Source organism: Plectropomus leopardus, chromosome 14 (assembly GCF_026936395.1).
Source record: "Plectropomus leopardus strain MGB_pleo_1.0 chromosome 14, ASM2693639v1, whole genome shotgun sequence".
Classification (NCBI taxonomy): Eukaryota; Metazoa; Chordata; class Actinopteri; order Perciformes; family Serranidae; genus Plectropomus; species Plectropomus leopardus.
The window spans coordinates 29,557,758-29,573,511 of record NC_142189.1 but is presented as its reverse complement, the minus strand read 5'-3'; the positions used below and the strand labels follow the sequence as shown (position 1 = coordinate 29,573,511).

At 41.3% G+C, this 15,754-nt stretch overlaps 1 protein-coding gene across 3 annotated transcripts in view; it reads right to left on the bottom strand.

Moving 5' to 3' along the window:
- Positions 1-997: 997 nt before the first annotated feature.
- Positions 998-15,754, bottom strand: part of lingo2b (leucine rich repeat and Ig domain containing 2b) — a 54,582-nt gene continuing 39,825 nt past the window's right edge. Inside the window, exons 1-2 of one of the 3 annotated variants that reach the window (XM_088087693.1) lie at positions 10,753-11,316; positions 998-6,962 (exon numbers count right to left, since the gene is read on the bottom strand). In XM_088087693.1, coding sequence (XP_087943819.1) covers positions 5,057-6,919 — 1,863 coding nt within the window. In that variant the 5' untranslated portion in view covers positions 6,920-6,962; positions 10,753-11,316 and the 3' untranslated portion in view covers positions 998-5,056. Of the gene's footprint in view, positions 6,963-10,640; positions 11,317-15,754 lie in introns of those variants that run through there. The other 2 variants (XM_088087692.1, XM_042500983.2) reach the window with 2 other exon arrangements.

The following is a 15,754-nucleotide window of genomic DNA, read 5'->3' as shown; positions in this document are numbered from 1 at the left end:
TGCAGCTCTAAGCGTCCCACTTCTGATGTTTTTTTCTTTACGTGTCCCAGTTTTGATGCTCTCTGATCAGTGTGAACGGCAAAAAGCTGCATGGAGTCACAGTTTTCCAGTACCCATCTGGACCACATGGAAGTGTGATGCACAATCAGATCATAGCGTGCAACCCCCAGCAGCTTGTATATGAAAACACAGTGCAGAATTTGTCAGCACTGCCATGACGCTATCCCTGTGTGAGAAGATGCGCCAATTAAGCCACTGTAAGCCACAACATGTGGGAGAGGTTTGAAAAACTGGAAGTCTCAACGCGTTCTCATTCCAAGTCGTCACATATTGTCGGATGGCATTGGACTTCCACATCTACCCATTACGCTCTAGGTATCCTTCTGCTATTGCTATTTATGTTCCTGGATGCCACCACCGTGATGTCAACACAAGCACATGGTGGGATTACACTGCATGTGTTTATGTTCAGGCAACAAAAGCACATGGCAACCAACACCAATACGTCAACAAACACATGCTGACAGGGATGGTTGGGTTTCGGCAAAATGTGCACATGCTAAGGTGTAGAAAAAAACACCCTTCGCACTCACTCTATAGGGACCTATGTGCTCCTTATATTACGATGTTACTTGTAGAATTTCAACCTGACAGTGTATCATGTCGCTGCAGTATGTGCCGTTTGGTGGCAAATATTAACACCATGTTTTCAGCTGACACCGCCCAGTGGTGTATCATGTGGATGGGAGCGGTGTCTTTTGGCGTTAGGATCTTAGGCTGAAATCACTGCAAAAGCAGCGGTATCTGGTGTTTTTGGAATGTGAATGGGCTGGATGTCTTTTGTCACTGTACGGGACTCATTTTGTCCTACATTTCTTTGCACACCCTATTTTGATGCATAAAATGGGTTTTTTACATACTTGGAATGACTTGAGAAATAACAAAACCAGAGGACTCATGTACATTTATTAAAAATGTTGGCTAGTTCAGTGGTAAACCTAAAAAGGCTGTCTAAAAACAGCACGACGTGGCAGATTAACTACACGTTGGTCATGAGTACAGTGAAAACTAATCTGACTGAACAGGACCACCGTTAACATGCTCACTGACCTGCTGACACCGCCCTGATATAGTTAAAAGATACATTTATGTGAAGGTCACTTCATGCCCAGTTGTTAAGCTACCAAGCTAATGGATTTATAAAGCCGCACAAAAAACGTATTCAGTTCTACACTTGAAATGTATATCAGTCATTGTGGAAATGGGAGCACATGCACGAGCCATGTTTCCACTCCCACATCGTGCCATAAATTGGTGCAGAAACATCTTTAAATCTGAGCGCATATTAATATTTGTGCCACTTGTCATTAGAACTGTCATTCAGAAATATGGCAAAGAAGAGGTTGAATTGTACAGACTATGTCGAATTGGCGAGGTTCTCCAGCAGAACGGCTGTCAATACATGCAACCATTATGCATGGTTGTGGCTATTAATGGTGCCCATACCACTAATTTATCACATGTACCCGTTAATCATAATGGTGGTGATATTTTAATCATCATTAGCCTATCACACGTCAGACAGATTATTGACGGTTAATTTATAGTGCTCTTATTGAAATAGGCTTTACAAATTGCTGCACAATTCAGGATAAAATCAAACATCATGCACAGGAAAAAATATCTCAAGCTAATTTGAAGGAACGATAATAACATTAATCACGCATAGGCCAAATAATTAATGAGGCTAATTAAGTTTATGAATGCCCCTACAAGAAATATTTTAAACAACGCTGTATAGAATACAATAAAATAATCTGTTACATGAGCAAACCTTGACAAACGAGGTTTAACTCCAAGGTTACATCACTCATGCTGTATTTCATGTCCACTTTATTCCATTATTCCTTCCCTGTCTATCTGAATTATGATCTATATATACAATGATCAAAAAAGTTATCAAAAACTACTGTTTAGATGGTTTAGTTGTGCTTTCTTACAATCATTGTTTAGGCAGTGTTATAGCTGATGCAACTGTTAAGTATATTGACACTTTTTTCCTTTGCATTCATGTAGAGTAGCAGAGGACTTTGAAGTTGATGCATTAAAAAATTCAAATTGTTGCATAAAGCCAGAATGCAGGAAATGAGGTGTGTAACATTCAATATTTCTGGTAAGGGCCCCCACTAAATCTGTGTCCCATAGGCATGGCGCTACTAGGAAGGTGTCCTTTATTTTTACTTTTTTAGAAATTTTATTTAACCCTAGGCCCTGTTCATTTGTATGAAAAGTTGTTCTATGGCACATGAGGCCAAAAAAAGCTTGATTTCTGCAATATGATATTACATGGATCTGTCACATGGTGGGGCCCATAATGCAACCTCCAGAGAGACTTATGGCGGCCAGGCGCCTAACTTCCAGTTTAGTGCTCTGCTAACTTGAATGGGGATAAAATTATTTCAAACGTGGTTATGTGACTCCTCTAGAACGGATCAAATCCTGATAGTGAAAAAGGTCGATTCGACAGGATCGTAATGCTTAAAAATAGGTATCAACTGATTTACTGACATCTTTTTGGGCCCAGTGCCATCACATGATGGACCTGAACATAATAATTCCATATTAAAACCCATGGCTGTTCCTGGGGACCTGGTCCACCTCAACAAAAAACAGAGAAGCTCAGATTACAACACACAGAGGAAGCATGACAAACAGTCTTTGCTCAGAATGTCATGATTTCAATATATCTTTACATAGCATAATGTTGTTTTCTGCTATAATAATGCTCTTTTGCAGAAAGCTCCTTCAATGTCTGCATTAAATGTCTAGGTATCTATCCAGTAGTTGTTGAGAGATTTCATGTAAAACTAGAAATTTCAATGGTAGTGCCAGAGGAAAAGTCAGGGGTTCATCAAATTTATTAGGATTTATCCTTTGGGGACTATGAATGTTTCTAACAAAATTCATAGCGAACCATCCAAACCAAAGACCAATCAGATAAACAAACAACATTGCCATCCCTAAAGCAATGCCGCTAGTGTGGCTCGAAGTCAGATAAGAGCTGTAATTTGGCCTTGAAGATCTGTAGTGTGAACTTCACGAGCTACTATAGAGGTACCAGCTAATAAATCTCAGGCACTGTATATTTTTTCATAGTTGTGTCACTGTGTGTTATTCAACAAGTCAGATACAATACGCTCTCCATAATGCGTGTGTAATGAAGAGTGTTGACTTGTTCATTAACACCTGTAGCAGCCAACTGGTAGACAACATCTGGACAGGCAGCACACACTGAGGACAAAATAATATACAAAAGGCATTGCCTCTGTAATATTATACTGACGATATGAGGAAACATATGACATAAATGTTTAGTATTTACAACAGAATGTTTACTATATGACATGATTTAAATAGCAAAAAAAGATGGAAAAAGTCATGAATGTAGATCAATACAATACTCAGTGACAGAGAAATTATTATTGCAAAAATTTGAAACATTATAAGTGATACTATAATTTAGACAAAATGATTCATAGGAAAGCATTTAAAAGAAAATATATGTCAACATTACTGTAAAGACAGGAAACAGAATTTCAACTACTGGAACTCCAATTTTTAGGGGTATGATTAAGATTTATTTCCTTTTGAAAATATACCCATAAATTTGTCATATGAAAACAGTTATACAACCTTGAACATGTTATCACAACAGGATCACACAAGTTAACACCCACGTCCCTGCATTACAAAGAATTGCCCTTAATTGGTTTTAACTGTTTTTTTTCTTCCTCTTTTTCTAAACATTTAAAACAACAAAAAACTTAACGATACAAGATTCCACTACGACTCTCAAATCGCCGTCTATTAAATACCCCGAAACCCCCCTCGTTGCCCTGGGGAAGAATCCCGACACGCTAGCTTGAAGTGGTGCGATCAAAGAAAAATGTGAGAGCGGGGAAATTCAACCCATAAATCTGTGAAGCTCAACTTTGTCTTGTCCCAAAGAGGCCACCGGCCAGTAAATCTTTGCCATTGTATCTGGCCACCGACTCTTTTATATCATATCAAGGGATTTGTCTGGCAGGAAAATCTGCCCGTGATTTATTATGTTATAAAATGGGTTTAACATGCCATTTCTGTAGCTGGAAGCTTTTCCAGAGTAATAACAACACTGACCACTGCTATTTCTCAGGAAAAGTGTTGCTGGTAAGTGTTTCTCTGTGGTAGAGACAAAGCCCAGACTTCACATTGAAGCTACTGTGTGTGAGTTTAGAAAAATCCCCATCTAACGTCGAAGTCATTCCAAAGGGGGCAATGACCTATTCCAAAAATTAATGCAGCATTTCTCTTGAATATAATAACTGTGATTTTGCATACAAACATAGATAATCCTCTGTTTTACTCAACAGTGACAAAACTGTTGTTACAACGACCCAACATGAACAAAAAGGCCTGGAAAAAAAACGCTTTGGACCCCATCATTCATTTTAATTGTTCCGTCCAACGAGAAAGGCAATGCGTGCACATGCACAAAGAAACGCACGAATGCAACATGCGCACAAGGATGCACTCGCACACACACGCCCGCGCGCACACATGAACAAAACGCGCACCTTTCGCACTGCAGCTAAAGATGGGTATTAGACTTTTTTTTTTTTTTTAGTCCTGACATGTCACAGCGATGATAGCTCTACTGCCACGCCGAGATGTCCCCCGTCACTCCCTCCGTCACCTTGATGTCACGGTGAGTGGACAACATCTTCACGTCACCACTGAAACACATGCCTAGTGCAGCACTATATCACTCCCATATTGATATGTTGGTTATAGTAATATACTCAATGTACTGTATGAGAACATTATTTCATATAAACACGTCCACGGTTTCATAGATCACTTTATATTCACATGCCCACTTTATCACTAGATCACCGTCATATCGACACCCACTATATTAGCACGTCACTTTCATTAGTCACAAATCCACTGTGTCATAGAAAAAACTTTTTTTTTTTTCAGCTTGATATGTGTGCACTTTGTAGGCGTCAGTCTTTCAGATCATTTTCATGTTGACCCGTCGCGGGCCGCTTGTTTCCGTCACGTCCGCGGATGCCCCGTTGGATTTGCGAGGGACATACTCAATATCAAAGTTGCTCTTATGGCGTCCTTTCCCTCGGCTCCAGGCAAACAGCAGCAGGAAGCAGAAGATGACCACACCCAGAAAGGACAGGCAGCCCATGGCTGTAGATATAATGATAGTCTTAATGTCTATGGGGACTGTCATGTTATACAGTACTGTCCCATTCCCCCACGTGCTGTTAGAGTCTGTCAGATAGTTTGAGCTCCTGTTGCTATAGTGGGATCTGTCTCCAATGCCCAGGCTTTTTACAGCTAAAGAGGCTGACAGGCTCGCGTTACCAGCAGGGTTACTGGCGATACACAAGTACACCCCGCTGTCATGCAGCTCCGCCGCCTTGATCTCCAAAGTCCCATCGGGTTGGACTTCCACCCTGCCGCTACTCTTGGTTGTGATGTAGCGTCTGTGAGGTGTAATCCATACCACCGAGGGCCGGGGCGCTCCCTCTGCCATGCAGCTCAGGCGGGCGGGCTGACCCTCATCGGCCATCAGCAGCTGGGTCGTGTTGGGTCCGATCCGTGGCTTGGTACAGGTCATGTATCTGGAGACCAGAGGCTCCTTGAGGTCACGGAGAGGTTTCCCCAGGAGGTGCTCGGGGGCGCTGCACTCCGGCTGCACATCCAGAATCTGCAGAGACGGAGGCTTGTGGCTATTGAGCAGCCAAAGCAATCTGCAGTCGCACACTAATGGGTTTCCACCCAGACACAGCCTCTGGAGGCTGTCTGGCGAGGCAAACACTCCCCTCTCCAGAGAGTCCAGGCGGTTCTGTGACACATCCAGTAGTTGCAAAGATTTGAGGCCCGCAAATGCAAAGGGCTCAATGGAAATCAACTGAGCCCCATGGAGGCGGAGCTCCAGCAGGTACGGGAGCTGACCCAGCTCTCCCTGATGGATGTGCTGGATGCGGCAGTGGGACAAGTTGAGATGTGTGAGGTAGGGCAGGTTGCGCAGGGCAGCGCCGGGGAAGGCAGACAGGTTCGTGTTGGTTATGAACAATGTTGTGAGGTTGAGGCCGTGCAGCGAGAGGGGGGGCAGCGTGTCCAGCCAGGGCCAGTAATCAATCTCGAGCCTGCGGAGACGTGATAACCTCTTAAAGGAGAAAGGCTTCAGAAAGCTGATACTCAAGTAGCGCATGCGCAGCTCCACCAGGCTGTGCAGATGTGCCAGAGCATCAGTAGGGACCACGGTGAGATTGGAGCGTTCCAGGGTCAGACTTTGGAGTCCGAGTAATCCTGTAAAGGCCCGCTGAGAGATGAAAACCAGCTCGTTGTCACCCACTTCTAAGTACATGAGCCTGCGCAGGTCTTGAAAGGCATGATCCAGGAGAACCACCAGCCGGTTGTGGCTGAGGTCGAGGCGGGTGAGGTTGGTGAGGCCCGACAGCACCCCGGCAGGAACCAGCTGAAGCAAGTTGCTGCGAAAGTTGAGCGAGCGGAGGGCGAGCTGGGACCGAAAGGAGCCAGGCTCGACAACGCTGATGAGGTTGTCGCTGAGATCCAGGTCCTCCAGCTGCTGGAACGAGGAGAAGTTGTCCGGTGTGATGATGCGGAGCTTGTTTTTACTGAGGTCCAGGACGCGCGTCTCGATGGGGATGCCTTCGGGGATGGTGGGCAGGCGCTTACGGTGGCAGCTGACTGACTTGCTCTGGGCGGAGCACTCGCAGCGGGCGGGGCAGCTGAGAGCCGTGTTGGCCAGGAGAAGCAGCAAGGCCCCGCCCAGGAAGAGGTGGCAGTAGTTCGGGGCTGGGTGTCGCATTTTACCCACGTTGCCCTCTGTCATGGCACGGCTTCTTGTCCACACAGAGCACCATCACGAACAAGCCCTGCAAGACAGAAAACACGAAAAGTGTAAGAATACTCCACATTTCACTTCTTTACCTCTGTGTCCCGCTCCGTTTTACATTTTCAACCTTTTATGTCTCTTTAAACTGCCGAGTCTTTTCTCCCTTAATGACCTGTCCCTTTTCCTGGAAAGGTGGAAATAATAGAATTAGGGCGAGACACAGAAAAAGAAATATCAGCTGCACAAAAATGTGAACCTACATCATTGTATTAGCACAAAAGGTTGCAGGCTAACTGGAGATATTTCATGAGGATGGAAGATGTTTCAGCCCATTGGTGAGAAATGATCCTCGTAAATGTGCAGCAAGGCTAAATGCCCATGTGGATTCGGTGTTGCTGCATATGTGCGACTGTGTATTTTGCATCTGTGATAATACTGTGTATATGTTTGTGTCTGAGGGGGTGTGGTGGTGAATGTGGCGAGTGCTCAAACTAAAATACAAACTAAACAGAAAACGGCAGCTTGTGTTTGCTGCTATAAGTGAATCCTCAGAGTTTTTGCCGCAGCGTTTGCCAGGTGCACACACGGCAACAACTATATATGACTCTTTCATTAGTAATCAGCATACTGAGTCATCTCACTGGCTTGTTGTTACAGTTTACATTTGACACACGGAGTTTCTATATTTATCACTGAAATCTCAATGTGCATCTATTTATGGAGAGAATGCATATATCTCCTGTTTAAAAATCAATAAAAAAGCGAGCAATGAACACAAGAATTGTGAAAAATAACACATGCATACATTAACATAATCCCAACAACAGTTTCTATTTGCTTCATTGCTCTGTTAGATTCTGTTTAGGGACTGTACCTTATTTATCAGAGCAGGAGGTTGGCTGTGGTGTGATTTTCTTTTTTTTTTTTTTAGATCTCAGGAGCTACAAATATTTTTCCTTGACCCTCCTGCTACCATAAATAACTATATTTCACAGTTTCTGACTACGATAAATGGTGTGATATAGAGATCTCTAAATAAAACATGCCTTTAAAACCCTCTTGCAGGTTTTTTGGTTCTGTGTCTATATTAAAAATAAATACAAACTACAACAACTTAAAATTGAATGTCCCTCCCCTAAGTCAAATAAAAAAACATAAGTCCCTCCCCAGCACTCAAAAAATAATTTGAAGTGCCTCCCCTGTTTTGCTCCTCCACCCCATAAATACCAAACAGTCCCTGACTGCTTTTTATATTCTATTTCAGCGGTATTTTCCTGTATTACTTTGATTTCTGAAATGGCCCAGCCTTCCATGTTTCATGTTACCATAAAGCCAATTGATGTTTAATGTTTGCGCATTACTAGCTCATCTGTAGCATGACAGAGTAACATTACTGCAGTCACATGTGCTTGTCTCTATAGCACACACAACCACACACAACAGCAACCTCAGCTCATGATGATAATAAGCATATTGTTATGGCAGCCTCTTCTGTTTTACGTAACAGGATAACTGCACTTAACATGTGAAAAGCAAGGAATAAAATGAAAAAGGCATGCATTATTTTAACTATGCAGGCTGGAGAGTGCTTTACAATACAAGGACATTTATCAGTGAAGTTCATTTATTTAACCTTTTCTTCTAAGTGTATTTTACTTTATTGTGCATTTTCTACATTTATTTCACACTTTTCCTACATTTATTTAATATTTTCACCTACATTTATTTTACTTTTTAAAAAACCTACATTTTCTACATTTGTTTTGCATATTCTTAGCTTTGTACAGTATTTTGAAATGGAAAGAAAATAATCTGTGAAGTCTGTTTGATTCAGTGAGTCAGAAATATTTTCTGACTTTTTTTGTGATTGTTTTGATTTATAAGTTCTGATTTTTTAATTTCTTCTAATTTTTTAATATTTTCTACATTTATTTGACATTTTCGACCAGATTTGTCTACAGTTATTTTCCACTTTCTTCATTTATTTAGTACAATATTTTAGAATGGAAGAGCATTAATCTGTGAAGTTTGCAATGATCGCTGAAATATTTGGGAATTGTTTTTGAGATGATTTGTTTGATTTGTCAGTTATTTTGTGTTTTTTTTTTTGTTTCCTTTACATTTTGTTCATTTCTTCTATGTTTTCTCCTATAATTGCTACATGTAATTTTCATTTTGTCCTACATTTTCTACAGTTCTTTAGGATTGGGGCGACGCGTCGACAAATATGTCGTTTCAGGTATCGTGCGTCGCCGTCTCACACGGTGCGCGCCATGAGAGCGTGAGCAGCGCTGATTGTGTTGTTTTTGTTTCGGCGCTCGTGTATTAAGTTAGCACGTGCACACTGCTCGCCCGAGCAGCGCTCTCAGAGGCGTCTGAGCTGCGTGTCAGCTGCAGCACATCTAGAGAAACGGTGGCTAGACGTTTTTTTACGCGTGACGCTCGCGTTTGTTGACTCTGTACCACTTTATACTGCAGTTTAAAGTCTCTCTGTGAGATTAGGAAATACAAAGATGTTTGTTTTACCTCAACTTCCTTGCTTCCCTTTCAAAACAAAAGCTATCTGTCTCTGTCTGTGGGCAGAATGCCATCAGTTGCTGATACAATGCATTTTATTTTGAAATATTTACAGGATGGGGTTGCTGTGCAGGAGCTTGTATAACTTCATAAATGAGAGGAATATGTGCTTATAAATATGAAACTACAGCACTCATATCAGCAGGCAGCGATATGCCAGAAGGCCCAGTTAAGACTGGACTATTTTGATGCAGAAAGAATGGGCTACTTATAATTATTTCTATTAGAGAAAACTTGTGGTGTTATTCAAATTGCACTCATTTTACTGTAAGATGTTTTGCTGGACTACTAGATTTGAGGTTTGTTACTGTAACAAAGAGTAACTGTTTTGTTTCTCCTCCTAAAAGCGACTTGGATTTTACATTGTGTTATTTATTTTGCTGTTGGATTGCTAAATGTAGATTGCACTACATCCCTTTTACTTGAGTGGAACAAGAGCTTGCATTAATTTTGTTTTGGAGAGACTTTATATCAGACTGTAAAACACAGATTACCAGTTAAGAGTGGGCTATTTTTTTTGTTGGGGAAAATTGCCCTGCAGCATTTTAAAATGTTATTTTTGTTAAATTTGTTGTTATATTAAAAAAATAATCGATAAAAAGAAAGAAATCATTAGGTACAGCCCTACATTTCTTTAACATTTTCTTCAGTTATTCACTGAACTGTGGCTCCAATTCCCAGCCACAACGCACAGGGGTTTTTATGGGAAGAGAAGATAACGGCAGGGTAATGAGGGGATGGATGCATAGTTCAACTGTAAAACATTTTGTTCTCTGAGTGCCATGCCTCCCCACAGCCTGGAAAGACACAGACCTTGACAGAAAAACACCTTCCAGCAGCCACAGGTTGTTGAATTGACAGATGGCTATGTAGACAGTGAGACTGACCATAATTGCCTCATTACCAGTAGTATCTGCATTCTGCTCATGGCTATCTATGCCAATTAGGTGTGCAAAGCGTAAGACACATCTGTGAACAGCGGAAATCTGAGTGCACATCATAAAGGCAAAGAAAAATGCCAGAAATATGAAAGGTGCCTTTAAAAAAAGCTTTTGACTGCTTGCAGAGCTCTGTCAGTCACTGCAAAGCAAAATAATCCAGCCAAGGTAAGCAGATGATGAGCATGCAGACAGACACATACCTTACTTTGATAGTGAAGTGAGTGACATTCAGAAAATAGCCGAGATGAGGCAGAAGGAGCCGGAGAGCACACACACAGAGACACACGCTTTTCTCTTCCCCACAGCACTCACCCCTCCGCCCGGCTCAGCAGCTGCACTGCTCGCATCTCCATATCTCTCCTCTATCCCCTCTTCTGCCTATCGCTCTTTTATCTCCCCGTCCTCCTGTTCACACATCTTCCACCTAACTCCTTCTTCTCTCCCAGGTCCTGCCTGGTCTGGCAAAAGCCCCGGTCCGTTCATCAGTCCCTGCAGGTTGGGGTTTTTATCGATTGCAGCGCAGAAACATCAGATGCCAGGAATGTAGCCTTTAACAAAGAGCAGGCCGTTGCCACAGCAACTACAAACCCTTACTCCCATCCGCTCTGTGTAGTCTGCCAATCACGTTAATGAAAAAAGGAAGAAATAGAGTAAAGATGGTGACATTTTTTTTCATATTCCTTCAGTCCCGGCATTGAGAAAACAGACAAATTGAATACATTCCTGGAAAATTCAGTTTCATTGGTATAGCTGGTTTAAGGTGTTTCCAATCTGTCATTCTGGCCGCCTTGCTATTTGTCGACCTGTCTTGTTGCCCATCCATCTGCTGCTCTGGTAACTATCTCTGTCTGTCTACCTTATTATCCGTCCACAAGCCTGCCTCTGTCTTTGTGTATTTATCTGTCTGCCTTTACCCGTCGGCCTCTGTTCCTCGCTGCCTCTCTGTTTAATAATTACAGTCGAGTTGTCTGTTGCTGCAGTGGGGAACTGGCCTGGCGATCTGTCGGAGAGTCGCGTGTCAGGCAGCATGCAGTCTCACCAAAGTTCTGCTCAGAGAGTGGGTGCGGCATAAAAATACCAAGTTATTTAAGCTCATATCTGTAAAGCACATAATAAAATACCTATTCTTATGCTGGACCTTTTTTGCCTACTCTGGAGTTAAACATTTAAGTCTGGGTGAAGCAAGATCAATGATTAATTTCTAAACTCATTATAGGTGTTAGAGAATACTTGTTGAAAACATGAAAATTACTGGGAAATTATGGAGTTAGACCAGTGAAGTTTTTCACCATTTCGGTGCTAAATCTGTAGCACAAAGCACACACATCCTCTGAACCGAAGAGAGAGCCACTGTGCAGCTACAGACTCTTGTTAGCAGCCACCTCAGTAGCATAAAGTGCACACATCCCCTAAGCTGAAGAGGGATCTGCCGCAAAGCTACAGACCACTGTTACCAGCTAAGTCCGAAGCACAAAGCATACATGTACCCTGAGCCAAAGAGTGAGTTGCTGTGCAGCTACAGACTCTTATTTGCGGCTAACTCAGTAGCACAAAGCACACACGCCCCCCGAGCCAAAGAGCGATCTGCTGTGCAGCTACAGACTTTTGTTAGCAGCTAACTTTCTAGCAAAAAGCATGTGTCCACTGAGCTGAAACACAGGTTGCTGCGCAGCTATAGATTTTTTTAAGGAGCTAACTTCGTAGCACAAAGCACACAAATCCCTTGAGCTGAAGATCAAGCTGCTGTGCAGCTACCTACTCTAATTGGCAGTTTAACCAGTAACACATCAACGTATGCACCTTGAACCAAAGACCACACATCTCCCACAAGCTACTTTTTACTATCGAGTTAGCTGCTAACAAAAAAAAAACACACGTCCCCCAAGCTGAAGAGCAAGCCTCTGCAAAGCTACAGACTCATGTTAGCCACTAACTCAGTCGCCCAAAGCACACACTTCCTTGTCTCTGGGGAGATGGAGCAGCAGATCGCCGAACAAAGTGAATGTGCAATGAAGTTACAAATAGGACGCTCAATTTCTTCGAACAACAGTTCTCTTTTTTTAGTATAGAGGGTCAGATTAAGTTTAGGAACGCACCCTGACATATAATTCTATAGGCTCTAAGGTTAGTTAATGGTAAAATAGCCCTTTAGCCAAAGAAACTTTTAACTCCTTTAGTGTCCTTCAGTGGACACACTTCTTAGCATCTAACTGTTTTGCAATTTAAAAACCTAATTTTTATACCTGGTGATTTTTTTAATAATTCAAATTTTTCCAGCTGCATAACACATTTATTTTGCTTCACCAAGACTTTAAAAGAAAGTTCAGCGTCTCCGACAGCCCACTGAAAAAAAAGATCACATTTCTTAACTTTAAATATATTCAGTTTTACAGAGACTTTTCAGCATTTTTCAGCTGTAATCCTCCAAACAAATCTGACATATTTACAGCAGATATCATAAATCTAAATCTGTCTAAGATTCAGTTTTCACCATGCAGACACTGATAAAATAAAGATGATTCCACTAAGACTGTAAATCATGTCCTTGGATTAAAATACTATTCCAGCGCTTGCGCAAGTGCATAACCTTGAAAAATGATGTCGCTTTGATTCAGCTGAAGACCAGCAGCCTGTTTGATGTCCCAATCCATATCTGGCATACAGAGCCCACTGTCCTCCAACTGCTTTTGTTTTCAGCTTTTTTGCCTTTAAGACATGTTTCTCCCACCACAGAATGACTGAATGGACAGCTGATAAGGGCTGACAGAATGTAATATAATATAACAGCATGTGATTCTTCAAGTTTCGATGGCAGAATGGGGTTTTAAAAGAAAATTACAGAGAAGAAAATATCCAAGAAAAAGTAGTTTGACAGTTTAATTGAAACTCTAAACTGTAGCCAACATTTTAACAAATCACTTTCTCACACACTGGTAGGATTAAAGAAACATGTGAGGTCATGCTTAAAAAAATGGGGGCTTATATTTTCTCTTGCATCGTGTGGCACCTGTTCAGAGTTAGCCAGAGATTTAGTGGCTTGTTTCGATGAGGTCTCTGTTTTTCCAGCTAAATAGAGCTAAAGCTTTTCAGACTTTCTGGCGATGGCAGATGGTGCAAGGAGTGAAAGGCAGATGGAAGTAAAAATTACTTCCAACGTGGTAAGGAGCAGCCCTGTCTTCTATAAATTGCATTTACATACAACTAATTTGAATAAGCAAGTGTTTGTGGGAAATATAAAGCCCAGCAAATTACATTTTTATCAACAAAATGTGAATGAAAGTATATGTGGCTAATTAGCATTGTTGATACTGATCAAATAAGCAAAAGGTTCACTGATAACTTGTTTAATTTGTTTTCTGCCAAAATATGCAATCTCATAATACACTACCCACTCATAGTGACTACAGTATTATACTTTTTATTATAACCTCTTTTATTAACATTTAACGAAACATCATGATCTTAGTCTAACCTTAACAAAAGTGATTTAGTTGTGTAAAAAACAAAGAGATGACAAAAAGTCTGTATGCGGTATGTTGTGTTTGTATGTCCACCATCCAACCATCCACCTCCACGAGACTCCCGTACTACACAGAGCTGTGTAAAACAATAAGTACAGTCTGTTTAAAAATGATTAAAATGAATATCTTGTGTTACAACAAGTGATGCAATGCAGCAGAGCAACCTGTGTGTGCTTTTACATTTCACATTATAATAAATCAATCAGATCGGTACATGCTGCTGTTAAAACAATCAATTTAATTAATACAGAATCAGTTAATATAACCTTCGTTTCCAAACCATCCACAACCATCGCTCGGCAAAAGTCTAACAGTAAAGCTGGCAGCAACCACGCGCTACAAATACAGAGCCTGTGTAGAGCAACAGCTCTGTTCTGCTCTGCCTACATGACGCGTCATGTGCACGCTCAATGTATTTAGGATGTAAGCAGAAAGAGCAGAAATTTGCCAGTTTTATGAGAAACTTGGTCCCAAATTATAAAAAACACACAAAGAACAACCTGCAAGTGACATTTGAATGAAACCATTATGGGTGACCTTATTAATTTGTGGCCAGTAAGAAATAAAGTATCACATTCGCGGATATTTAAAAGTATGACATTTATGACCTTTTTAGAGCTGGACTAGTATTTTTTTATGAACAGTGAAGAAAATGACTTTGTGTAATGTGATAGGTGTTTGTTATCACTTAAAGGCTCGGACATACAAATGTCTGTGGACAGCTGCAGTCAAGCAGACATGCATGTGGATGTATTCATGGTACAATTTAGGATCTGTGTCAGCCGCAATAATAGACAGGAGGGCCGAGAGGTGAGTTTAGCCTCCTAATGCCAACACTAGGTGAAACTGAAACTAAGTGAGAAGCTCCTGGGTCTGAAGTGAATGTCTGTCAAATGTCCAACTTAAAACTAACTTCAACATAGTGCACACTGGCTTGACAAACATTGTTTGGGAATGGTCTGGACTGTGGAGCAAGAGAGTGGAATATGAGCAGTCTGTGCTGTCACAAAAAATGGGCTGCAGGCGTCCAAATAGGGTCCATCCAGATCCTCATGGACATTGGTTGATGACATTTACATCGACGGAAAAATGTGGATGTGGAAACTGAATTGGTCCTAATTCGGCAGTTTTCCTCGGTGCTGGATGGAGCATATTTTAATGTCTTTCCGCTCATGTTTTTTGTTTTACTCTCCCACAGTGTCCATTCTCACTACCTGTCTAGCATCAAACAAAGCTTTGCTAGAAGCTAATGTTAGACGATTAACAATGATATTTTTCTTTAGTCCGACGCAGAAGTTGACCCTGGTTACCTCATAAAAATGCCTATGGAATTTTTCAATGGGATTCTGGATTCTGGATGAAAATACAGTAAGTTCTTTGGTAAACAAGCATTTGTGATTTTTACACGTTTTGTTAAGAGAGGTAATCATGATGAATAAACACACTTTGAGGATTTTTGAAGTCTAAATGGTATTGCCAGAAGAAAAAAAACTATAGGCTATAGTCCATAAATGAACTACACCAGGGTCGAATGACTTAATGTTGACCCCACAACCGCCTTTTTTAAGACACATAAAATCTTCAAAGTTCTCAGAGGGTTTTTTTTACTGATGTATTTTATGTCATAGAACAAAATGTGAGACTCTTCAGATAAAAATTAGGGCTGTCAGCAATGCGATTACCATCCAGATATAATGTTTTTTTTTTTTTTGTATAATCCAATTAATTGCTTGCTGCTATTTTGTCCCATACAGAGTGCCCCAAGGATGTTCTTTTTCTGTAGGCTGACTTGG